Raw genomic sequence first — 27556 nt, forward strand, 5'->3', positions numbered from 1 at the left:
ATGGTTTTCTCCAAAGAGGTCCTAAGAACTTAATATTTTTTGATGTTCACATAAATTTTACCTTTAATTTTTTTTTATTTTCTAACTGGTTGGCGTTGGTAAATAGAAATAAAATTGATTTTGAATATTGCTCTCTGTATCCAAAAGCCTTCCTAAACCATTATTAATATTTATAACTCATCAGTAGGCAATTTTGTATTTCCTATGTCTACAATAATACCATCTGGGAGTATCAGTGTTATTTATTCCTTTCTAATTCTTACCTACTTTTCTTTTCCTGTCTTACTATACTGCTTTGAATTTCCAGGACAATGATGAATTAAAGTAATAAAAATAGGCATTTTTTTGTCACATTTTTATTTCAGAAAAGAAATTTTTAATATTTTACTTTTAAGTATGATATTTGCTATAATTTTTTTGTAGCTATTCTTTATATTAAAGATGTTCCCTTTTGTCCCTATTTTGTAGTGAATTTTGATCACCAATGAATGCTGATTTTTTTCAGAATTTTTTTTTAAATCACATAATTACTGGGATCACCATATAACTTTTCTACTTATTTTAATGACAATGGCAAATTACATTATTTTTAAATGTGAAATGAAACATTTATTCCTAAGACAAATCCCATTTGGTTGTATTAAATTTTCCTTTTGATTTAATGCTTGACTCAATTTTTTTAGAATACTTAGAGCTACATTCAAAAGCAATGTGTCCTTCTTTTACTATTCTTACTGGGTTTTGGTAGCAACTCTTAAGATGAGCTGGGGAATATACTCTTTTGTCTTGTTTTGGAATAGTTTATGTAAAAACTTGACTTTCTTCTTTAAATATTTGGTAGAATTTGCCTTTAAAGCCACATGGATATATCACTTCTTTGGGAGGATTTTAATTACATATTGTTTCTTTAATGCAATAGGATTATTTCAATTTCCTTTTTTTCTTATGTCTGTTTCTTAAGTTTTGTTCTTCTAGGAATTTGTTCATCTCTCCTAAATTTTAACTTTCTTGGCAAGGTTGATCATAAGATCCCCTTACTCTTTGCAGGATATTGTTTTTGCTGGAAGGGAGAACTTATTTTTCATATGATAAAGTGTAAACCTTTTGATTATTCTTTCCAGACTCAGAAGCCTGTTTTGACATCTTACTGAAAAGCACAATCACCGAAATTGGAACAACTTCTGGGTGTCCAGTAATTCAATAATCTATATTCAAATTTATCTATAAAAGATGGCTGTCTGGCATTAAAGGTCTCTTGTACTGGAATCACTACTTCTTTCTGTGGAAGTTTGGTTCAATTCGAGTTCCCTCATTCATTGAACAAAGTTGCAAGATACCAGGCATAAGGGTCTTTGCTCTCAAGATACCTGGGAGACATTCTGGGAAAGAAGCACAATCCAGGTATTGTTCAGCGGTAGAGCACTCGCCTAGCATGTGCAAAGCGCTGGGTTCAATCCTCAGCACCACATAAAATGAATAAATAAATAAATAAATAAATACAATAATAAAGGTATAAAAAATCACATCAATCTTTTGTTAAAAAAAAAAAAAACAGAAGAAGCATAATCTAAGAAATGAGTTCTACTCTGTATGATCCAAGATGCTATAGAAGCACAGAAGACAGGTACTCTCACTCTTCTTTTCCAATTGAGTTTTATGTGTTGGCAAGGATGGTGGAGTGGCAGAAGTTAAGAAAGCAGGGAAAGGGCCTGAAGGGTATAGCTCAGCGGTAGAACACTTGCTACATGCTTAGCACACGACACCCTGGATTCAACTCCAGAAAACAGGAGTGAGGTAGGAGGTACAAAGAGAGCTTTTAAATTATCTGATTTGCATTTTAGAAAGTTAGAAATGAAGGAATTTTTCAGGTATGTATAAGGTTAATAACTATTTAGAATAATCTAAAAAAAAACATAATTCTAATCCTATGTATTAACAAAATAAAAATCTATTTTGTATAGAAGTTCAAAAACTAAAAGTTGAAGGCTTGAGAGGCTGCTCAGTTTGTCCTGAATAAATAAGAGAGTTTACAGAGTGAGGAAACAGAGCCAAGCATTTCAATTTACATACCTATAACAAGATGCTCCATAGGGGCATTCAGGCCGATCATCAGTTTCATCTTGATCTATGATTTGTACACCTCCATAATCACTATCACCAGGGTGGCTGAAGTGTTGAAAATGGACAGGATTCTTCCTATGAGGGTAACAAATATACTATCAGAAAAAAATTAATAGGATATTGAAGATTTTTTAGTGGATATAGCGGGAAATCAAGCAATAAACATCTCATTATTCCAGAACAGGAACCAACTTGCTAACCAATGGCATAAACATAAATGACATCAATTTTATGTTGATGACATAAAATTGATGACATGTAGTCAGTTCAAAACTCTCATAGAAACACATAAATTTCTGGGATCATGTGAAAAATTATGAATATCAAAGGACAATTTTCAAACATATTGCATACATATATATTAATAAGTATCCAAATATCATAAGCATATACAGCATTTAAAGACTTAACAAAGTGAACACATCTATGTACCTTCTGCTAAAAAACAGAATATTACCAACATTCTACAAAGTCCCCTTTCAATCATTTACTACACAAAGGTTAACTATCTTGTCTTCTAAAAGCATTTTTCTAACTCAGATCTCTTTAATAAATTTATTAAAATTTGAGAGAGCTCATGTTTATGTAAGTTATTTACCTTATTTGAAATAAAAATGAGAAAATACATTACTTTTAAAATAAAAGTAATAAACCCTCTACAAATTATCACAAATAACACATCTTAACACAAAGAATCCTTAAGGAAAAAAAAATTTGTAGAAATGTAACATCTGTCTTAAAATAAGGCATCTGGCTTCTCCTGTCCTTTTCCGCATTTAATCATTAACAATAAAACACATCATATGGCCTCTGACAAAGTCTATGGTATACTTGTGAGAGAAGGGCAGTGAAAAAGAATAGACACAAAAAAAGTTTTGGTACTACTATTAAAACAGCTTTAACAGATTTTCCAAAGGTGTTCTGGGGGACTTTCATGGGTTTCTGGATCATACTTTGAATAGTGATATTATAAAGCAATAGACCAATGTTATTTGATTTTGAACTTAAATGGAAATACACAGTATGTACATAATAAGAAATACATAGCCTAACTTTTTTATATTTGTATGATTAAAACATATATTAAAATTAGAAGGTGTTTTCACTACTAAGTATTATTCCATTTATAAAGCTGTTAGTTTATCCATTTTACTCTTGATGGTTAATTTAATCTACTAACTTATATAAACAAGACTGCAATAAGTATACTGAAATAAGTCTTTCGGTGCAGACAGAATGCATTTTCCTGAACATACTGTTAGGAGCGATGATAGTGTATATTTTTGCTCAGATTTGATAAATGTTGCCAAATTTCTAAAATGATTGTATCAATTTTCACTTCCACCAATAGTTATTAGAGTTTCAGGTTTTCAACAACCTCACCAACATTTGTTCTCAGTTTTTTGTTTTGTTTTTTTGTCTGAATGCATAATTTATAGCATAAATTTACAAACTATGGGAAGCATACCAAATATGGCCTGCTGCCTTTTAAATTTTTTACTAAAAAGAAAAGAATGGTTAAGATGGTAAATTTTATACTAAGTATACACTTCATTATATCCACATTATGTGCAGTCAATCCCCCCAAGTTTTCATCTTACAAAACTAAAAATTTGTATCCATTAAAAAACAGCTCCCCATTTGCCCTAACCCCAGACCTCAGTAACCGCCATTCTAATTTATGTTTATGAGTGTGACTACTCTAGATATTTCATATCAGTTGAATCATACAATATGTGTCTTTTTGTGACTGATTTATTTCAGTTAGCATAATATTCTGAAAGTTCATCCATGCTGGAGCATACGTTAGAATTTCCCTCCATTTTAAGGCTGAATACTCTACTGTGTGTAGACACCACATTTTGTTTACCTGTTCATCCACTCACAGACATTTGTGCTCCTTCCACCTCTTAGCCATTATGAATGCTATCAATACAGGTGTGCAGACAATTCTTTGAGATCCTGTTTTCAATTGTTTGGAATATATACCTAGAAGTAGAATGCTCTGTCATATGATATTTCTATTTTTAATTTTTTTGAGGAAATTCAGTTGTTTTCCATAGTGGTTGCACCCTTTAATAATCCCACCAATGGTATACAAGGGTTCCAAATTCTCCACATCCTTACCTACATTTATTATTTTCTCCTTTGTTGTTTTTGATAGTGGCTGCCCTAATAGGTGTTAAGTGATGTTCACTCAAGACCTTTCCTCATTTTTTAATTGGGTTATTTTTTGTTTCAAGTTTTATGAGTTCATTATGCATTCTGGATGTTAACCCTTTCTACTTGTAAGCATATATTTTCCTTTTCTCGATGGTGTATATTAATTATACAGAATATGGCATATTAATTCATGCATATAACATAATTTGACTAATTCCACTCTAGTAACTTCCCCTGCTCTTCCTTCCTCCCGTCCCCCGACTTCCTTCCTCTACCCTAAAGATCTCCCTCCTTTTATTTTCATGAGTTCCTTTTTCCTTTTTCTTTCTCTTTTTTTTTTCCCCGTTTTTTTCTTGCTAGTTTCCACATCTGAAAGAAAACATACAGCACTTATCTTTCCAAGTCTGGCTTGTTTTGCTTAACATAATGCTCTCTACTTCTATCCATTTTCCTGCAAATCACATAATTTCACTCTTTTTTAAGGCTGAATAAAACTACAGTGTGGATACATATTACATTTGATTTATCCATTCATCTGCTGATGGACACCTAAGCTGGTTCCATAATTTGGCTACTGTAAATTGTGCTGCTATAAACATGTAAATGCATGTATCTCTAAAGCGTGATGCCTTTAATTGTTTTAGATAAATACCAAGGCCTGGTATAGCTGGACCATTGTGGGAGTTCCACTTTAGATTTTGAAATCATACCTATTGATTCCATAGTGACTGTATTAATTACATTCCCACAAACAGAGTATAAAGGGTTACTTTTTCCCTACATCCTCACCAGTATTTATTGTTACTTGTGTTCTTGATAACTGCTTTTCTGACTGGAGAGAGAATCTCAGTATAGTTTTGATTTGCATTTCTCTGCTGGCTTGAGATGTTGAAAATTTTTCATATAATTATTGGCCATTTATATGTCTTCTTTTGAGAAGTGTCTGTTTAGTTCATTTACCAATTTATCAAATGAGATCTTTTTGTTTTTGTTTTATGGGGGAGGTAATTCTTTACATATACCAGATATGAATCTTCTGTTTGAAGAGTATCTGGCAAACATTTTCTTCCACTCTATAGATTCTCTCTTCATGCTGTTGTTTCCGTTGTTATGCAGAAGCTTTTTAGCTTGATGTCATCCCACTTACTGATTCTTGGTATTATTTCCGGAGCTATAGGAGTCCTATTGAGGAAGTTGTAGCCTATATCTATAGTTGGAAGTGTTTCACCTGTTTTAGCAGTTGCAGTTTCTGATATTATTTCTAGGTCATGATCCATTTTACATTGCCTTTCACCTCTTGGTTACATTTATTTAATATATTTTATTAAGAATTTTTGCGTCCATGTTCATCAAGGATATGGTCTATAGTTTTCTTTCCATGAAGTGTCCCAGTGGGATTTTAGTATAAGGGTGATACTGGCTTTATAGGATGATTGATATAGGCTTTATATGATGAGTTTTGAAGCATTTCTTTCCTTTCTATTTCATGAAATAATCTGAGGAGCATTGGCAATAATTCTTTAAAGGTGTGGCAGAATTCAGCTGCAAATCCACATAGACCTGGGCTTTTCTTTGTTGGAAGGCTTTTTATTACTGCTTCAATCTCATAATTTTCAAACATTCCACATTGTCTTTTTATCTTGTTGATTATATCTTTTGATGCATAGAAGTTTAAGTTTTTGATGTAGTCTTATTTATCTACTTCTAGTTTTATCATCTGTGCTTTAGTGTCATATCCACGAAATCTTGTCAAATCCAATGATATGAACTTTCTCCATTTTTTTCGAAGAGCAGTGTGAGAACTCCAATTTTTTTCCCCCAAGACTCTTTTGACTATTCACAGTCCCTTGAGAGTCTATACAAATATTAGGATTCATTTTTCTATTTGTGAAAAAATATGACTGGGATTTTGATAGAGATTGCATTAAATCTACATATGACTTTGGGTAGTAGTGACATCAGCACTGTCTTTGCTATTACAGTTGCTTGCTTATGCACTACAACAACAGACATGAGTAGTTGCAACAAAAACCATATGGATGGAGAAGTTGAAAATATTTACTGTCTGGTCTTCTAAAAAGTTTAACAATACTGATCTGCACTATTATGTTTTAATATATGTTTCCCCAATGACTAATGAGCTTTAAAATCCTCTTATATGCTTATTGGCCATTTAGATATCCTTTTTTGCAAAGTACCTTCTGCTCCTTTTTTTTTTTTTTTCCCCCTGAACTGGTAATCATTTTCTTTTTTTGAGCAGGGTGGTACTGGGTGAGGATTGAACCCAAGAGGACCTTACTACTGAGCTACATCCCAATCTCTTTTTATTTTTTATTTCGAGATGAGGTCTTGCTAAGTTGCTTAGGACCTTGTTATTTAGTGCTAAGGCTGGCCTCAAGCTTGTGATCTCCTGCCTCAGTCTCTCAAGACTCTGAGATCATAGGTATGTGCAATCATTTTCTTATTGCTTGCTAATTAATTATTTTTTACATAAGTCCCTTGATATACATATAACTTCTTAGTGGCTTGCCTGTTCACTCTTTTAATATTATATTCTGATTTACTGAAAATGGTAATTTTAACATAATCCAATTGGTCACCTGAATTACCTGATTATGATCATATTTTAATCAGGCTAAGGAAACTTTGCCCATACTATGAATGTATTCCACTATGTTATCTTCTGCTAAATTTATTGTTATATATTTTACATTTAAAAAAAATTAAATCCACCTGAAATTTTTTTGGGGATTGATAGGTATGGGGAAAAATTAAGACTATTATTTTTCATGGATAGCCAATTGCCAAACACCACTGATCAAAAGTTCATGCTTAATGCATGGACTGGCAGTGGCACCTTTATCATAAAGTTAGCCATATAGGTTTGGTTTGAGACCCAGCATTCTTTTGTACTATTTATCTAAACTTATACCAATATTACAGTTTTATAATAAGACTCATTATTTGGTAGCATTTAGTCACTCATGTTTGCGCTTGAGGATTTTATTCAGTATTCTAGGTCCTTTGCTATTCTACTATAAAATCAGTTTGTCAGCTTACACACCCTGTGCACACATATGTTTATACACACACAGAGACACAAACACACACGCACACTTTACTAAGATTTTGATGAATGCCTTTAACTTATAAATTTTGATAAAATGTATATCTTCATAATATTGATTCTTCTTATTTATGTGCATAATACACTCCTTATTTAATTTCTTAATATAATCACCACATATATTTTGCATCTTCTGTTAAATTTAGTCCTGGCTAGTTAAGGTTTTAATACTGTCACAAATCTTCTAGTTTTAAAAGTCCTGACAGTTGTTGCTGGGATACAGAAATGATTATGCTAAATTCATTTATTAATACAAAGAATATGAAGTTTATTCTGAATTTTCAAGTTAGATGGTCATGTCATCTGTAAATAATTATAGGTTGATTGCTTCCTTTCCAATCATATTGTCTATTTCTTTTTCTTGCCTTATTGTACTGGCTATGATCTCTATTATAATGTTGAATAAGAGTAGTGATGATAGGCATACTTGTTTAGTTTTCACCATCATGAAAAAAGACTTTTATATTTCACCCAAAAGTATGATGTTCCTTACTAAACTAAAAATATCTTTTATTCCTATGTTGCTAAAAATTTTTTCACAAATGGGATGACAAATTTTATGAAATGATTTTTCTGTATTGAGATGATCACTATGATTTTTCTCCTTTAACTTGTGCTAAAGACTAAATTATGTCTCTTCAAAATTCATATATCAAAGCCGGGCACGGTGGCACATGCCTGTAATCCCAGCAGCTCAGGAGGCTGAAGCAGGAGGATCATGAGTCAAAGCCAGCCTCAGGAACAGTGAGGTGCTAAGCAACTCAGTGAGATTCTGTCTTTAAATAAAATACAAAATAGGGGTGGAGATGTGGCTCAGTGGTTGAGTGCTCCTGAGTTCAATCCCTGGTACCAAAACAAAAAATTCATATATTAAAGCCTTAATCCCTAATATGACTATATTTGGAGATAGGGCCTTTAAAGAAATAGTTAAATAAGGTCAAAAGGATGAATCCCTAATCCAATATAACTGGTACTCTTTATAAAATAAGCAGGAGACACCTGGAAAGCACTAATACAGATAAAAAGCCACGTGAGGACACACTGAGAAAGCAGTCATCTCCAAGCCAAGGAGAGAGATCTCAGAGTAAACCAAATTTTGGAGATTTCAGGAATAAACAAATTTTCCAACAGCTTGACTGAGGCCTTCAAGCCTCCAGAACGAAATGAAATATAAATTTCTATTGCTTAAGCCACTGAGTCTGTGGTATTTTGTTATGACAGTCTTAGCAAACAAATACAACCTATTAATATGGTGAATTACATTAGTTGATTCTTAAATATCAAATCAACTTTGCACAAGTCTGAATTTGAAATAACTCTTTGTAGTGACAGAGTATTCTTTTAATATATAGCAAGAATCAATTTGCTGTTATTTTGTTTAAGATTTTCACTCTATATTCTCATTGGATTTTGCTATCAAGTTTATGATAGCTTCAAAAAATTGAATTGGGAGATTTCTTTCTATATATTCTCTGAAAATATTATATAATAATTACCATTTTCTTTAAATGATTAATGTAATTCACCAGTAATGTACTCTGGGACCATACCTTTCCTTATCAAAGTATATAATTATGGATTTAATTTTCAATGAATATAGGACTATGTTGATTTCATATTTTTACTTGTATTCATTTGGCTAAGAGTCCCCCCCCCACAAGAATTTGTTCATTTCTTTCAAATTTTAAATTGACTGGCATAAAGTTGTTTATAATATTCACTCATTATTTTTTCAATGTCTATAAGATTTTCAGTGAAGCCCCTATTTCCTTCACAGTATTAGTAATTTGGCCTCCACTTCTGCACTATCCCCACTTCCTCCTACTCCCTACTTGTCCCCTCTTTTTCAGTCATTCTGAGAATTAATAATGCTATTAGTTATTTCAAAAAAGAAACCTCTGGTTTCTCTATTTTATATCTTTATTTTTTCATCATTTTCTTCTCTACCTTTATTATTTTCTTCTTTCTACTTTCTTTAAATTTGTTATTCCTTTTCTAAGGTGAAAGTTCAGTTCACTGATGGTCTTTCTTATTTTCTCATATATGCATCTAAGACAATTAATTTTCCTCTAATACAGATTTAATCACATTATAAAAGTTTTCATAAGTCACAGTTGTAGTATAATTTAGTTAATATATTTTCTAACATCATGTGGTTTTTCATTTAGAAGCAAATTTCTTAATTTCCAAATACTAGGGGATTTTCTCATTCTACTTTGTTGATTTTTTAGTTTAATTACACTGTACTCAGAAATACCCTTATTTTTGTTCAGTTTTAGTCCTTTAAAAAATTTTTTTTAATGTCCTAAGAGATGGTTTACTTTGGGAAGTGTTCCAAAAGTACTTTTATCAGTTTTTCAGTGAAGTATAGTAAATACCCAAAGCAAGTTTGTCCACTGTTTTGTACAAATCTATAGTCTTACTAATTATTTTATCTGACTGACTTATGGCTGACAAAAATAATAAAATCTTCTATTATAATTGTAAATGTATTTCTCCTTTTAACTTCTGCTCTGTGTGTTTTCAAGTTGCAATATTAGGTGCATAACAATTTAGTATTTTCATATTAAAGACTATTTTATCAACATGAATGGCTTCTCTATTTTAATTTTCTGTTATTATACCAGACTACCTAAGACTGGGTAATTTATAAAGAAAAGTTTATATAGCTCATTGTTCTGGAGGCTAAGAAGTTCTAGATTGAAAGGCTGCATCTCATAAGGACTTCATTCTGCATCATAACATGGTAGGGAAAAAGGGGAAAAACAAGTGAGTATGTAATAAAACACTGTTTTATAACAACTCACTCTTGCAATGCCATGAGAGCAAAAATTCATTCACGTAATAAAGACATTAATCTATTCATGAGAGTTTTATTCCCATGATCCAAATACCTCCCCCTATGCCTCACCTCCTAACACTGCCACACTGGGGACTAATTTTCTAACACAAAAATTCCAGAAGATATTCAAACCATAATAACTTCAATATCTTCAGTAATGTCTTGCCTTAATTTTTACTTTTTTTTTTTTTGGTACTGGGAATTGAACTCAGAGGCACTTAACCACTGAGCCACATCCCCAAGCCATTTGAGTTACTTAGGACTTCACTAACTTGCTGAGGCTGGTTTTGAACTCATGATCCTCCTGCCTCAGCCTCCGAGCTTATGGGATTACAGCGTGTGCTAAGCCCAGTTCTTACTTTATCTTTTATTAGTAATGCATACACAAGATCTTCTTTAGAGTTTAAGGGTTTATGTTTCTCTGTCTTTAAAATTTTGACTTTTATGTGTCCTTATATTTAAAGTATGAGTCTTACAAATAGATTGAAGAATTTTTTTTTCTTTTTATCCAGGGTGACAATCTTTCTCTATTAAGTGAGCGTATAATTCCTAATAACTAATAACATTAACTCTACCATCTTACTATTTTCTCCATTTATCCAACTGTTTCCTTTTTTCTCCTTTCTTGCTTTCTTCTAGTTAATCACATTTTTAAATGAGTTCATTTCTCTGTTTTCATTAGCCTCTAATTATATAAGTACTTTTTGGATGATTACCCAGAAATTTCTTATTAATTTTTAATAAATAATGTTGTTAAAAAATAAATTTTAAAAAATAATTGTTATTTATAAATTTAACTTTTAATTTATATCTAATACAAATTATTACTCTTATAATTTATGAGCTATTACAAAGCTATGAATGCTTTTACTTGCTTTAATCATCAACCACTTTAGTGCTATATTTACTTCAATATATTTTGTACATCTTAAAAATTATTATTTCTTAATATAGTCAATATTCATTTATACTTATACTCATATTTTCCTTCCCAGGAAATACATTTATGCTTCCACATTCATGGTCCCTCCTGCTTGGCAAACCCTGAATTCCATTACTGTTGTCCCAAGAGACTGCCCAAAACTCTGCTTGGCCCCTCAACCCTCAGTCTGAAACATTAAAAATTTGGCAGCTTTCACAAGGAGAATAGGAGACTCAAAGTCTTGGCTGCCTCTGATGTTTCAAATGTGACTGTTTAGCTTTTCCAGTTGGTCTCATGGGAAGTTTGGTCTTCAACAAGATTACTTCACATTTACCAGAGGTAAAAATATTGTTACATACTATCACCTTAAATGATTTACGTGAGTTTATATAGATAAAAGCTATAAATTATACTTAAGACATAAATTTCATATATGCTAATAACAGACAACTCAATTTATGGTTGATTTTTTTTTAAAGTAATGTACTCATGGAACACATGATATTAAACAGAAAAACTATATGACCCCAAAGGAATAAAGTCTTCAAAGAAGATTTTTTGGAAGCAACAGTTCCTATAAAGTTAAATGTTACTGTTGTTGTTTTGTTTCACAAAGGATTGAAATAAGATTTAATTGTTTTAGAAATGCTGGATTTGAAGTTCCTGCAGATGTAAGTGGTATATTCCTGAATAAAATTCAGTACAGAAATCTATTTGGGAGATACAGATTTGGGAGTCAACAACATGACATCAAGGGATTGAGTAAAACTAACGTTCAAGAATAATATTCTATTCAGTATACTCTATTCTTATAATCTTCAGGGAAAGCAAGGAGACTTAGGAGATTATTCACTTGTCCTAGAGAGAGACATGGTATAAAACAAAGCAGTATCAATGCAGCTAAAGATAGCTGCATTTAATTGATTTCTACAATGTACATATATAGCAAAAACTCAATATTGTTATTTTCTCCCCTTTGTTATAATTATAAACATTTTATTTTCAAGGTTTGAATGTTAAATATTTTTACATATTAATTATATATACATATCAAAATTAGTGAAAAATAAAATAACTAAAGGTAAGACTTAAAACTAACTTGTATCATTATCAAATGTGAATAAGTGAATTATGGTCTTGATAAAACATTCAATCACCTTTTAACAAAGACAATGATAGTGCTAATACATCTTCTGGACTGAATTGTGTGCCCCTCAAAATTCCTGTGTTTAAGTCCTAGTCCCCCATGTGACTGCATTTGTAGATAGGGTTATGAAAGAGATAATTAAGGTTAAATGAGGTCATAAGAGTAGGGCCCTAATCCAATATAAATGGTATCTTTATGAAGTGAGGAAGAAACACCAAAGAGGTATCAGTACTGTGAAAAGGCTAAATGAGAAAATGGCCATCCCTAAGCCAAGGGGAGAGGTCTCAGAAAAAAAACAAATTTGCAAACACCTTGGTTTAGGCCTTCTAGTCTCCAGAACTCTGAGATATAAATTTCTGTTGTTTAAGTCACTAAGTCTGTGGTATTTTGTTATGGCAGGTCTAAGGAACTAATACAAATTCAAAATGGGATTCTTCAAAATCCAGAGCAAGATCAGGCTTATGTACTCTACAAGTTTTAATATGACATTCTAGATATACAATAAGGCCACTGCAAATAGACAAAATTGTATATAAATGCAAAACTGAGAACTGTTGACACTGAAAACTACAATTATTTGAATGCTAATTTTAAAAAGAAATAATACAAACGTAAAAATACCAGAATATATGGGGTAAATATACTATCTGCATAGAAGACAACAAACTCTACTGGAATGCACTGCTATGATATTTAGTTTGACAAGTTGGCACTCAAAGAAATCCTTTTGAAATTGAACTGTACAATTATTTACGTGCTACTATAAACATTTCAGATGAAACTATAGTCTAAAACTAAGATGTTATAATTTGAATTCACAAAATATGAAGTTAGAAAATACAGGACAATGTGATTAAGTGATATAAATACAGGAGCAATCAATTAACCCAGGAAATATATATTCAGTTGTTTTAGAAGACTGGGGGTGTTAGGTCATTGGATAGAGTGCTTATCTAGCCCTAGATTCAATCCATAGTACCAAAATAAATAAATAAAAATATACAATAAGAGACCTAAACACAATTAAAAATTATCATAATAGACTATACCCAACAACTATTTATGAAGCCATCTCTAGAATATTAAGACATTAAATAGGCAGGTATTTAAGTCTGGGTGATTCCATTTTCAAGTCTGGATTCGCCAGTATTCAGATTCCTGCATTAGTCAGCATGTCTACATATAAAACATTCAATGCCCCATTGTATCTTAAGAGCTTCTGGCAGGATTTGCTAGAATGCATATAGAGAAAGTGCAAACCAGTAGAAAAGCTCCTAACTTTAGGCTAATGGGTTTTATTAGGTTTTTGATATACTACAGCATATATCTATGTAGCTACGTACTGTTAAAATACTGAAATTATATTCTACTCTAATTTCATTTTACCTGTAGCAGTTTGCCCCATACATGCAGGATGTTCTCTTGACTCTGTTTTCTTCGGAACCTCCTGGAACTGAATCACTTGTTTTTGCATGCAAAGTTTCAGGACTGAAGGAATCAGAGGTAGACTCGGGATGAGATCCTTGAAACTCACCACAGGATGATCTGCCTGGAACACTCGAATAACTCTCAGAATAGCTCACTGCCTTGTCGTCTTTATTTGGTGTTCCTTTAGTTATGATTTTATGTTCAGAAACCTTACCAAGCTCCTCTACTGGAATTTCATTTCTCTGTGTATTTGTCTTCAGAGTATTTATATCTGTGCTACTCAGAGTAACTGTAGAAAATGATTCTGGCATTTCCTATTACAAAATAAAAAAATCTGAAATAAGTGAAATGTTTTTGAAAGAAATTTAAGCACAGAAGCATGAAACTACAATATCTATGTAATATGTAAAATTTTAAAACTTTCAAGATTCACATTTTAAAGTTACTTAAAAAAAAATCACTATTTTCTGTCTCTGTTAGGTAGCAGTTTGACATGAGCAGTGGGCCAGGGATTTAAGAAATACTTAGTGAAGAACAAATCAGTAAATCAACAGTCCTGCATCAGTGGCACCTCAAGGTCTGACAAGATAGCCTTCCAGGACCCTGTCCTGATCTCAGCTCTCTAAACTATTCCTTTTATAAGAGGAGGAAGATAGATGAACTCAGGGGGTAAAAACCAGGGGTAAGGACATGTTTGCTCAAAAGGGCCAAATTGCTGAAATATCTTAAACAAGATACACAAACAATGCTGACCAGAAAAAAATGGAACTTGTGACTGTGACAAGACCCTGAGTCCCTGGGAAAGCAAAATATGAGACAAATAACTGTCAATCCAATAGTAGGTGGATCTGGGAAGTGGAGACTTTTAAAGCTGTTTCATACTCTAAGTTTTGTGTGTGTGTTTCTGAATTCTTCTCAGCAAAGACATAAGAACCAAGGATAGGACAAATCTCCTCCATAACATCTCTAGTTTAGCAACTTTGAAACAATTTGCAACTATTAGAAAATAAATTTAAAGTTGCACTAAACCTTTATAATTATGTCAGACGTTCAATGAAAAATAATCAGAAAAATACAAATGAAACATAAAGATTTAATTTCATTTGAATATAATCTCTCAAAAATAGCTCTTAAATGTCTCTGTTCAAACATGTGTCATTCTGCTCCCATACACTGTCCTTATAATCCTATAAAATTACTGAAATACTTTATTTCTACCCTCTAAATATAATTATGGTTTTTCTGTAGCTGAATGGTAAAACTGTTCCTAGCTCACACAATCAAAAAAAAAATTCTGCAAGAAGGTATGCAATGACAAATTCAGAAAAAAAAGCATTTCCCATATAAAAGTTTAACCAATTTAAAGATGTTTTGAAACAAATAAACATTTTCATTAGTACTGTAGAAGCTTTTTAATTTATACTTACCACTAGCATAAAGAATAATCCTAGTCTTATCTTATTAAATGATCTCTTAATAACTTATCCTTCCTGTGAAGTAGAAGCAATGCTCAGATACATACAAGCCATCCTGGTAACCATTCATACGATGTGATGACTACATACCAGCTACACATAAATGCTCACCTCCATATATAAGTAAGGAACTCATATATATTACTGCCAGCTAGAAAAAGCTGGTTTGATATTACTTAGAATCCAATAGTTCAAATTTCTTAAGTTATTATTAATATGACTTCTTTTGAAGTATTTACTTTAGTGTCTTAATATTTTTCTTTCTTTTTTAAGAAATATGGTATATTTCAAATAAATACAGTAAATTTCAAAATACTACTCAATACTACTCACCTTGCAAATGGAACTAACCTAGATCTTACTGTGGTTCTGTATAGTAATAGATAACCCACAGGGAAAGCAATCATTTGTCTAGCTCTTGTAGCTTAGCCTTGGCTGGTAGCATTCATGTCACATCTCTAACAATATACATTGCTTCTAAGCTGCTCCATCCCAGTCTCATACAGCTACTATAGGACCATCTGGAACGTACTAGCAACTGAAACTCTCAGATGGAAATGGGGCAATCCTGACCTACCTCCCCACACTTGGTCAGCTCTTCTCAATTTTCTTTTTCCCCCTTCAGCAATGGGGTAGATCAGCAATTCCATTACCTAAGCAGATATCCAATAAAATGTCAGGCTCTTATTCCTGCTGGCATTTCTAAACTCCATAACTAATTATCTTACAGTGCCTTTTAGAAAGGAAGGAGGTAAATTCTCCCCACAAACACTGCACTATCCTAGACCTTAAAAGGTTCTGGCATCTTGGTTCTCTCTGTGTAAAGCCTGGGGATAGAATGGGACATTAAAGTAATAATGACATATTTAAAGATGTTTTTAACTAAACAAGAGCAATATGTATACTATAATACTCTTTAGCTTAAAAAAACTTCCCATCTATTTATATGTGTATTTACTTATGCAAATCAGATATAAAGCTTGAATGAATACATAAAACGAATACATAAAGTAGATCCAAGGATGAGGCAAATCAAAGTGTTTAATCCACATGCTTCCAAATCTGCTTTTAACAAAAAGCATATAGTATTTTGCTACATAAAAACTGAAAATCCAGAGGTAATCTTCCTCCCTTGCTCTTTCTCCCAACCCCATTAGGGAACAGGGGTGGAAGGGAAAGGGAGGGAGTATGGGAATAGCAAGGATAGTGGAAGGAGACGGTCATCATTATACAAAATTAATGTATGAAGATGTGAATTTGGTGTCAACATACCTTATATACAAATAGAGATTTGATAAATTGTGGTATAAAGGTGTATTAAGAATTGCAATGCAAAAAAATTATGAATGTAATGCACTCCTCTATTGTGATGTATACAAGAAATAATTAAAAAACCTGAAAATCCAAAGAAAATGAAATACAAGAAATGAAATCTATAGCATCATAGTTCAACACTCTCTAATTTCATTAAATATAAAGAAGAATTTGTTTTATTTAAAAAACCTAAGGCCTCACAAGGAGTATGTTTAATTGACATGCTAATTTACCCTCTAAAAAAGAAAGGAATAGCAATATTATGGATCAGGAGTTCTCAAATATATTCTAAGAGGTACAAAAGTTAGAATTCATAATGCTCTTTTTGGAACTCCATGAAATATTGATAGACAGTAGACCCTTGGCATTCAAGAATTTAACAGTTTCAATTATTTATATATGATCCCAAAATCCATTACCTGAAGTACTCTGTAAGTTTGCTGAGATATAAATCTGTACTGTGCCAATTACAAAGCTCATGAGCTAAAGCAACTGGTGAATGAGGGAACAGAAAAGATGGAAGGCTCTCTATATGAGGGGTAGGAGGAAAACAGAGAGCTCCATTTTTTTCTAAGCATTTCACATTGCTAATTTATTAAGAATTGATGCAAATGTGAAGGATTTAGTATAGAAAGCCGGAGATATGTGGTAGAATGGCCAGATCCCCTACAATCTGAAAATACATGTTAAAAACTTCAGAGAACAAAGAACATGAAGCTGGTAGAAGGCAATATTGGTGCTTGCAGGTGACTGGAATGTACTGTTAAAGTTATTAAAATAGTCTATTAAATTGCCCAAGAAGTCCTTTCCAGCCCCTCAACCATCTGAAGTTTAATATACTACAAAGAACAGGAAAAAGAACTTCCTTCTAGAATAAATTCAATGAGATAATTTGTTGTTGTTTCCAAGCTTTCCTTGGCACAAATGTCTGCGCCAGTTAGTTGCCTTATAAGTCCTACATCGACTCCATTAGTATACACATGCTAATGTCTGAAAAATCCCAACTTCCTGGCCACAACCTCATTCCTAAGCTTCAAATTCATATATTCTAACACTAGCTCAACATTTCTGCCTCAATTATTCTATGCGCTTCAACTCAAAATGCCAAAGCTGAAATCCTGTCTGTATTCTCTACCAGTTTCTGCCAACAGAACATATCCATTAATCCTAGCCAAAAATTTAGATGTCCTTTATTCCTGTACTTTCCCAAAATCTAAGCAACAACTTCTGCAGTTCTGCTTTCATAAATATTTTTCTAATCCAATGCCATTTCACTATCCTTTTAGTCACTGCCCTGCCTCTAATTCTCTTTATTTCCTGACTGTGTTAATGCCATAATCTCTTCCCTCTCTGAGACTTTCAACTTGTTCTCTTTTAAACTCTCTTCTAAAGAGCTAAAAGGGTTATTTCTGTGGATGAAAATATTTCAAGGTCCTCCCTCTGCAAAAGTTCCCACCTCACATTGCTGCCCTCCATAATATCAAACTTCTAAGAAAAGTAGTTTCCCGCCTACTACAGGTTGAGTATCCCTTAACCAAACTGTTGAGGACCAGAAATGTTTTAGATTTCAATTTTTTGGATTTGGGAATATTTGAGTAGATTTTATTGGGTTGAGCATCCCTAATCTGAAAACCCCAAATCTGAAATACTTAAAAATTCATAACTTTTTGAGCTCTTTGTAGTGCAAAAAAGTTTCAAATTTCAAGGTATTTCAGATTTTGGATTTTTAGGTTAGGGATTCTCAACTTATATTTAAATTTCTTTTGCTCTTCTACCAGCTATCCCATCTACCTGGGACCTGATGACTTATTCTGATGAAAAGAATGTGGTAGAAATGGCACAGTAACAGTTCTAGCTCTACATCTTAAAAGATCTGGCAGCTTCTTTGACCCTCTTAGTATCCAGCTGTCAATAAAGATGTTCAGTCTAGACTAATTAATGGTAAGTGTAAGGTGGGAGACCCAGCCAGTTCCTAGTTATCCATCACCCCTTGATGAGGCACCATTGATGTTCCTGGAGCCATCTCAGATGCTCCAGCTTCAGCACAGCTCCTAGCTAAAATGCAGCCCAGCAGACATTAAAAATATGCCACAGAAAAATTGTCCAAATTGACCCAGCCAACTCATGGAATTATAAGAAAAAATAAATCTTTGTTGTAGTGAGCCACTAAGTGTTGGGGTTGCTTATTTCACAGCAAAAAAGAGCAGATACACCTTACAATTCTATTTTGCTTTAAACTGGATCAGGCTTCCTAGTATTACTTCTGACAAAGTTCATGATTTATGTAAAATTATGTTTTAAAAAAATACCATTGTTTTCATCTGTTTTGTGCTGTTGTAACAGAATACTGCAGTAATTTATAAAGAAATAAATTTATTCTATCCCAGTTCTAGGGTTTGGGAAGCCCAAGATGAAGTCTCCTTATAGGGTAGAAGGTAGAAGGGCAAAAGAGAACGAATGTTGTCTTCTGAGGTGACGGAAAAGCAAAAAGGGTAAACCCACTCTTAAAAACCCTTGTTATAGCATTTTTTAAATTTTTATTGTTTTAGTTGTAGTTGGACACAATAACTTTATTTTATTTTTATGTGGTGCTGAGGATTGAGCCCAGCGCCCCACCTGTGCTAGGCGAGCAATATACCACTGAGCCATAAACCCAGCCCCTGTTACAGCATTTTTAATCCATTCATGAGGGTGAGGACCTCATGAGCCAACCCACCCCCAAAACTGTTGCACTGTGGATTTAGTTTAAACATAAATTTTTGGAGGGGACAAAAACATTCAAACCATAGCAACCATTCTTTTCATTAATCAATTCAAGAACTCTAATTTTCACTTCTAAAATAGACAATTACATAACTGTTAAAAGTTTCAGAAAGACACAAGAACTGATGAAAAATGTGAACTACTTCAGAGCAAAGTGAAAAATATGAACTAATTCATGAAGCAAAGTGATTACAGTCACAAACCCTTTCACACAATCTAATCTATATAGGAGAAAAATCCATTGTATCCCAAATGAAAGGATCTATTTGAGACTTGAGGTTTCTAGCAATGTGATCTTGGGACAGCTTTCAACTTCGAGGGCACATTAAAATACTAACATACTAATAAACAGACCACACAGAACAAATGAGTAGGAATCTTAGGAACAAGGACTGGCAGGGGGGAGGTGATTTCTATCCCTTCTCTTTACTTATTTTTCTTTAAGAGAATATAATTCATTTTTTCCCAAGTAAATAATCCCACTTCTGCTCTGAAGGCCTCACCAAAACTGTTCTTTGAGTTCTTAATAATTGGCAAATGCCCTCCATCTGACTAGACAGGTGAGCCCAACCTATTATTTTCTCTCATTTTTCACTTTCTCTCACCTGTTCTGCAATGTAGCTATTTCTACAGGACCAGCTGAAAGAAAGTGGGCAGAGATGCAGGTGGGCTCTGGAAAGGCCCTACTCAGGCCTTCAGTCTCAGTCATGTTCTCTGGCCCAGCTATACCAGAAAGCTCTGCATAAAGGAGAGGTAAATCTCTTGCAGAACCCTTAAGGGAGGAAGAACATTTAGCCAAGCAGAGCTCAATTCTTTCTGGGACTTGTCTGTAATACTCCCTTGATGTCATCAAAATTTCAAAAATACCTCAAATATCTTGGATTTGCTTAGTATTCTTTATCAATTTAAAAGATATAAAGTTTTTCTCATGGTTATCAAACTTTATGACTTGGAATAAGCACAGTAAAACATATATACCATAGATGTTCTTTTGAATAAAATAATTTCTCTTCTAAAAAAAAGGCAAAGGCAATTGATATGTTCAGAGGTCAAAGAGTAGAATGTGTGAAGGCTCAAAGTTCATCTAAGAAAAGTTTAATTTTAATAAGTTTTTATGTCAAATATATATGAGCCATAATATATTTTGCTTTCACTTATAAAACTTGACTCTATAAGTAAGCAAAGTTGAGTCCATAGGGACTGGATACATTTTTCCAAAAGGAAAAGAGGCTCTACTAAGAGGCATAAGAAAGTAAATAATCAAATAATACATTTTTTAAAAATCACCTTGGATGAAATGATAGACTCTTCTTGATCAGCATTTTTGCACTTTTTTCCTGCATCATCTTCTGCTGATATACTTTCTGAATTTCCTGATGAAATTACTCGCTTTCTTTGCTGGCTCATGTTTACTTGGGTTTTATCTTTGGAGATTCCTTCTTTTCCACATTCTTGGATTATATTATTATCTTACACATATACATAAAGACAAAGAAAATTATATTCCATATTTCATATGTCAATATTCCATACAAAAAAAGAGAATAAAAGAGCAAATAAAATTAAAGTTCCGTTTACAGTAAAGCCAATTTAAAAAACCTTATTTGCAAATCACAAGGCCAAGGTGCCAGTGGGAGCTCCGTGCCTTAACTGTTTCACCTTACCTTTCTCTCTGAACTTTGTTTTCATCTGCAAAGTGGCAATTCTAATAAATCACAGAATTTTCAGAAGAAGTAAATGTGTTGATATGTAAACTATCTACTAAAGCACCTGACACATGTTAGTTATATATATTTTTCATTGCAGAACTGAATTTCTCTAAAAGAAAACCTGCATAGAGCAACTCAATGAACCTTGCATATGCTTACTAAATATTTAACATCCACAGTGAAGAATACAATTTATCCTAAACAAAGATAAGAACCCAAAATAACCCAAAAGGAGAATGACCTCTGTTAGAGTCTGTAAACAAGTCAAAATAACACCTGGCATTTTGCCAGGGGAATGTTAGAGTTCGTAAACAAGTCTGGATGGTGCCTGGCAAAATGCCAGAGGGAGTGGTTTGAGAAGTAACAAAAGCGAGCCATTAAGTGTGGAGATTCCTTATTGGTTGACTGATGTATCTAGTTTATGCTAATTAGATAAGCTCTGTGGAATGTATAAATACTGCTCCTGTCCTGCAATAAACGGCTCCCACTCCTGCTGTATCAACGTACACAAGTTATTCGTCACCCCCCTGATTATTCTGCTGCAGCCGGACTCCGGCAGACCTCTACAGACTTTGTCAAGGAAGACATTAAGACTCAATAACAATGGACATCTTATCCTATGTAATTTCAATATAGTTGGTAAGCCTAAGTGAGTATATTATATTTAAATGTCATAAATCATCTAATACAAAATCAAAAAGACCTACTTGTTTTTAAGAGAAAAATATTCATGGCTGGCCAGGCACGATGGTGCACGCCTGTAATCCCAGAGACTTGGGAGGCTGAGACAGAAGGATCATGAGTTCAAAGCCAGCCTCAGCAAAAGTGAGGACTAAGCAACTCAGTGAGACCCTGTCTCTAAATAAAACACAAAATAGGGCTGGGGATGTATCTTACTGGTTGATTTGCCCCTGAGTTCAATCTCCAATACGGCCCTCCAAAAAATTTCATGGGTAATTGTCTCTTTTATAATAGAATGATACCTTCAAAAGGGAAAAGACTTTATGCGCCTTGTTAATTATTTATTTCTTCCTTGAGTCTCCAGTACCTACAAATGGCCTAGTACAAAGCTGGTGCTCAATAAATATTTTTGACTAAGTGAGTTGTGAATATGAACAGAATTTGTCCCTAAATTCCCTGGAGATCCAGAATATAGGTATTCTGATATATATGATCTTTAATCATTATTCTATATTCTGGAAAAAGCTAGAAAATGCAGTTTAACTTTTGTAGGCCATACAGTGTATGTCACAACTACTTCACTCTACCTTTGAAACAAAAGAACAGCCACATACAAGATATATGTGGATGATCATGGTTGTGTTCCAATAAAACTTTATTCGCAAAAAAATGGCCTATAGTTTGCTTAGGATTATTCCGAAGGATATTGAAGTGGCCTGAAATAATATTCCTTAAATTCAGGGAAAAAAGGGCAATGGAATGCTGTTCATATTATCAAATAGGAATATGAATTGAACCATTATAAAGATAATGTACAGTAGTCCCCCTTTAACCAAAGTTTCACTCTCCTGTTTCACTTACCTATGTCACCCATGAAAACTTCCAGAAATAAACAATTCGTAAATTTTAAATTGCATGCCATTCTGAGTAGCATAATGAAATCTTGTACCTTCCAGCACTCTCCCACCTGAATATAAATCATTCTTTTGTTCAGCAACATCCACACTGTATATTGTTAGTCACTTAATAGCTGTCCTGGTTATCAGATCAATTGTTGTGGTATCTCAGTGCTTACATTCAATTAACCCTTATTTTGCTTAATAATGGCCCTAAAGCACAAGAGTAATAATGTTGGTAACTCAGATATGCCAAAGATAAGCCATAAAATGTGTTCTTTAAGAGAAAAGGTTAAAGTACAAAACATTTTTTTTCTTTTAAGTACTATGGATTGAACCCAGAGGCATTCTAATTACTGAGGACACTCCTATCTCTTTTTTAAATTTTTACTTTGAGACAAGGTCTCACAAAATTTCTAAGGCTGGCTTTAAACATGCAATCTTTCTATTTCAGACTCCCGAGTTGTGGGGATTATAACTATGGATCAACTTGCCTGATAATAAAAGATATTTTCAGAGGAAGAAAAAAGAGACCATATTCACATAACTATTATATAATTTAGTATATTACCAAAATTGTTCTATTTTATTATTACTTATTATTGCTAATCTCTTACCATCCCTAACTTTGAAATTAAACTTTATCATAGATATAGATGGATAGGAAGAAATACAGCATATAGATTTTGGTACTATCAATGGTTATAGGTATCCACTGGGGGTCTCAGAATAAATCTCCTGCAGATAAGGGGGAAATTACTGTATTTATTAAATAAAACATATGCATAAACTAGTCAATACTAAACTTTGCCTAAATGACTTAAATATTCATCATGAATCTAAATTAGGAAACATTTCCTAGCATTTTAGGAAACTATCAGGAATGAGATTTAATAGAACTATACACCTTGGTGCAACATATGCAACAGCAGTTATGCATTCATAAAACCAAATAAACTAATAATAGTATAGCAGTTTTGCTTACTATACTGAGAACTATAAAATGTAAATTAAGACATACCTTCTATCAAAATGATAGTGGACCACATTCCACATGTTACACATGTACATAAAATTCTAAAATTAAATATACCTATTTAAAATAGCCAATTATTTAAAATTCTAAATTCTCTACTATAAATATTTCTTTAAGAACAAAAGCTAATTTCTTTTTATATGAGAAGGAGTTATTTTAATATTGTTAAAATGTTCTTCAAAAAGAGTATATAAAACAAATAGCTTAATTGGGTTATAGCAATTGTATAACAATTTAGTAAAGCAAATACTACTCTATGTCTAGGATAAGTCCATTTGAATGACAGAAATATAAAAGAAATTAACTATTAATGAAGTTATTTTTAACTGTTACTAATTATAGTTATGAGCTATATGAGTGATAGCTCAACTAGATGCATATGTGCCATTAAAATACATCTCTTCTGAGCTGGGCACAGTGTGCACTCCTATAATTCCAGTGACTTAGGAGACTGAGGCAGGAAGATGGAAGTTTGAGACTAGACTCAGCAACTTAGCAAGACTCTGAGCAAAATGCTATTTGCTCAGGATCACTAGGCAATGCTGAGCTAACGTGGATCTGGGGCGAATAATCTGCGCCTCTCAGAACACACACCGAGCCCGGAGCGGCCGAATTCAGGCTCCCATTTGCCTGCATCTCCCAGACAAACCAGACAAACTGCTGTGACTCAGCGCTAAATGATCCCGCGGAAACAACTTGTCCTTCCCTCCTGATCCTGCAGAGGCTAATACTAACCGAGCCTTCATAGATAGTGCCCACAGAATTGACAATGGCTTGGGAGAGCCGGTCAGGACCCACCCGTTGCTTCGGTCACCCGGCAAAGTGAACGAACTGCTACCATTCGCATGGGATACCACCATGGCAGAATGCGGCGGAGGAGATAACTTCATTGAAACCAGCGGCGGCAGGTGTGTAACCCCCTAGCCCTCCCTCTCCACACAGCGGGGAAACCTCAAGGGCCCCTCCCAGCTCTCCCGTGAGCACGATAGTCAGACCGAGGGAATCAGGAGCGGCGCGGGACCCCCGGCTACGGCTCCCACCAGCGCTGACAACTGAGGTCTCTTGCACCAGCTACCGGGGGCGTGGCTACCGAAGGGCAAGCAAAATACACTGAGGGTTCTCAGCCCCAAGCTCCACAATCTTAGGGTCTGAGGGAATGGCAAGCAGGGAGAGTGTGCCCAGTCGTTCAAGAAAATAGGGCTCCCGGGAGTAGGAGACCTGGCGTGTAGCCAGTATTGTGGTGAGCATCACCTGTGAGCGGGGCCTGGCTGGAGGAAAAGTGGGGAAGTGACTAGACACAAGAAAAGGCCCTAGGCACTCAGGATTAGAGACCCGCCCAGTCGGGGAGGAGGAGCTGCTGCACAGTGATTGGTTCCTGTGTATTGAGAGGAGAAGCTTGGCCCGGTGGGCACAGCTCCACCTACTGGAAGAGAAGTTAATCAAACTCTAAGACTGCATTTTTTACATTTTTTTTAATTTGTTTTATTTTTATTTATTTTTTATTTTTTTAAATTTTTTTTATTTTTTACTTTTTTTGATTTTTTTTAATCTTTTCTTTTTTTATTTTCCATTTTTTTCTTTTGTCTTTTCATTTCTTTTCAATTTCCCTATTCCCCTTTCCTTGAATTCTACCTGTTTACTCTCATTCTCTTTAGTGACTTCTTCCCTTCCCTTCTAATACCTTTCCTCCCAAGCATCACGACGCTGTTTATGTGTAATTTACTAAATATGTATAGGTCAATGTTCCGAGGTGTTATATAGTGCTACCAAGTCCCTAGCTTCCCCCAAATACTCCAGACCATTCTCCTGTTAATATCCCTCGTCAGTAGAGCAACCTTCCAAGGTTGCCAAGAGATACCAACCTCAATACCATCACATCATTCGACCTAAATATAAGTCCCAAGACCAAACCGCAGACCGCTATATGCCATCAGAATCCATACACAGTTTAGGAAACAAATGAATCTGCATTAAAGTGCAACAAAACTCATCATCTCTAGTCATAGCCTCTCATCACAAAAGAGAGACCCCAGAGACACACAAAACCAAATAAATTTATAGGAGTAAACAGTAACTCGGCAGTCAAACAGAACAAGAAGTAACATGAGCAGCATGAAAAAGCAAGGAAGAAAATGAGTACAAACAATGCAGGACAGCCTAAATATTCAGGAGGACCTAGAGGCATCAGAAAAATGGTCAAATAAAGAACTCAAGGAATACCTTAGACAGATGGAATGGAATCTTAAAGAGGATATGAGACAGCAAATTCAAACAATGAAAGAACACATTGAAAATGAATTACATAAACAGATAAAAGAAGCAAATAAGCATCTTTATCAGGAGATAGAGATTACAAAAAAAAATCAAACAATAATTCTAGAAATGAAGGAAATTATAAACCAAATTAAAAACTCAAATGAGAGTATCACTAACAGAGTGAAGCAAGTAGAAGCCAGAACGTCAGATAATGAAGACAAAATATATCATCTTAAAGAGTCTAGCCAACTCAGAAAGGCTGGTAAAAAAATCACGAGAAAAACATCCAAGATATGGGATAACATAAAAAAACCAAACTTAACAGCCATCAGGATAGAGGAATGTATAGAGGGTCAAACCAAGGGAATGAACAACCTGTTGAATGAAATAATTATAGAAAACTTTCCAGATATAAAAAAGGAAATGGATGTACAAATTGTAGATGCATACAGGACACCGAGCATACAAAATCACAATAGACCAATGCCAAGACACATTGTTATGAAGATATCCAATATACAGAACAAACAGAAAATATTAAAAGCTACAAGAGAAAGGAGGCAGATTACATTCAGGAGTAAGCCAATAAGGTTAACAACGGATTTTTCATCACAGACGCTGAAAGCGAGAAGATCCTGGGACAACGTATTTCAAACACTGAAAGACAATGGATGCCAACCAAGAATTTTATATCCAGCAAAATTAAGCTTCAGGTATGACAACGAAATAAAAATCTTTCATAATAAAGAAAAGTTAAAAGAATCTGCAGCCAGAAAACCAGCACTGCAAAGCATCTTGAGCAAAACAGTACACGAGGAAGAAATGAAAAACAATAACCAAAACCAACACTGGGAAGTACCTCAGTAAAGCCGGGGGGAGGAGCTAATCATGGGGAGAAACACCAAATTAAAAAAAAAAAAGATAAATAATCAAACATGGCTGGAAGTACAAACCATATATCAACAATAAACTCTAAACGTAAATGGCTTAAACTCACCAATAAAGCGTCATAGACTGGTAACATGGATTAAAAAAACAAATCCAACAATATGCTGCCTCCAGGAGACACATTTGATTGGAAAAGACATACACAGGCTGAAGGTGAAAGGTTGGGAAAAAACATACCACACACACAGTCCTCGTAAGCAAGCAGGGGTGGCCATCTTCATATAGAATAAAATCGACTTCAAAACTAAGTTAATCAAAAGGGATAAGGAAGGACATTATATACTGTTAAAAGGAACCATTCACCAACAAGACATAACAATTATCAATATTTATGCACCAAATAATGGTACTGCGACGTTCATAAAACAAACTCTCCTCAAGTTCAAGAATCAAATAGACCACAACACAATAATTATGGGTGACTTCAACACACCTCTCTCACCACTGGACAGATCCTCCAAACCAAAGTTGAATAAAAAACTATAGAACTCAATATCACAATCAATAACCTAGACTTAACTGACATATATAGAATATATCAACCATCATCAAGTGGATATACTTTTTTCTTAGTAGCACATGGATCCTTATCAAAAATAGACCATATATTATGCCATAGGGCAACCCTCAGTAAATATACAGGGGTGGAGATAATACCATGCATTTTATCTGATCATAATGGAATGAAACTGGAAATCAATGATAAAAGAAGGAAGGAAAAATCCTAC

The 27556-nt window shown here is 33.8% G+C and overlaps 1 protein-coding gene across 2 annotated transcripts in view; it reads right to left on the bottom strand.

Annotated features, from left to right (window-relative positions):
• The window catches only part of Aplf (aprataxin and PNKP like factor), a 109769-nt gene that overhangs the window by 37650 nt on the left and 44563 nt on the right, over positions 1–27556 (bottom strand). For both annotated transcript variants that reach the window (XM_048804193.1, XM_015479578.2), the window contains 3 exons: positions 20590–20771; positions 13709–14064; positions 2071–2196 (listed from right to left, as the gene is read on the bottom strand). In XM_048804193.1, coding sequence (XP_048660150.1) covers positions 2071–2196; positions 13709–14064; positions 20590–20771 — 664 coding nt within the window. The remainder of the gene's footprint in view (positions 1–2070; positions 2197–13708; positions 14065–20589; positions 20772–27556) is intronic.

This window comes from Marmota marmota, unplaced genomic scaffold (assembly GCF_001458135.2).
Source record: "Marmota marmota marmota unplaced genomic scaffold, marMar, whole genome shotgun sequence".
NCBI classification, from domain to species: domain Eukaryota; kingdom Metazoa; phylum Chordata; class Mammalia; order Rodentia; family Sciuridae; genus Marmota; species Marmota marmota.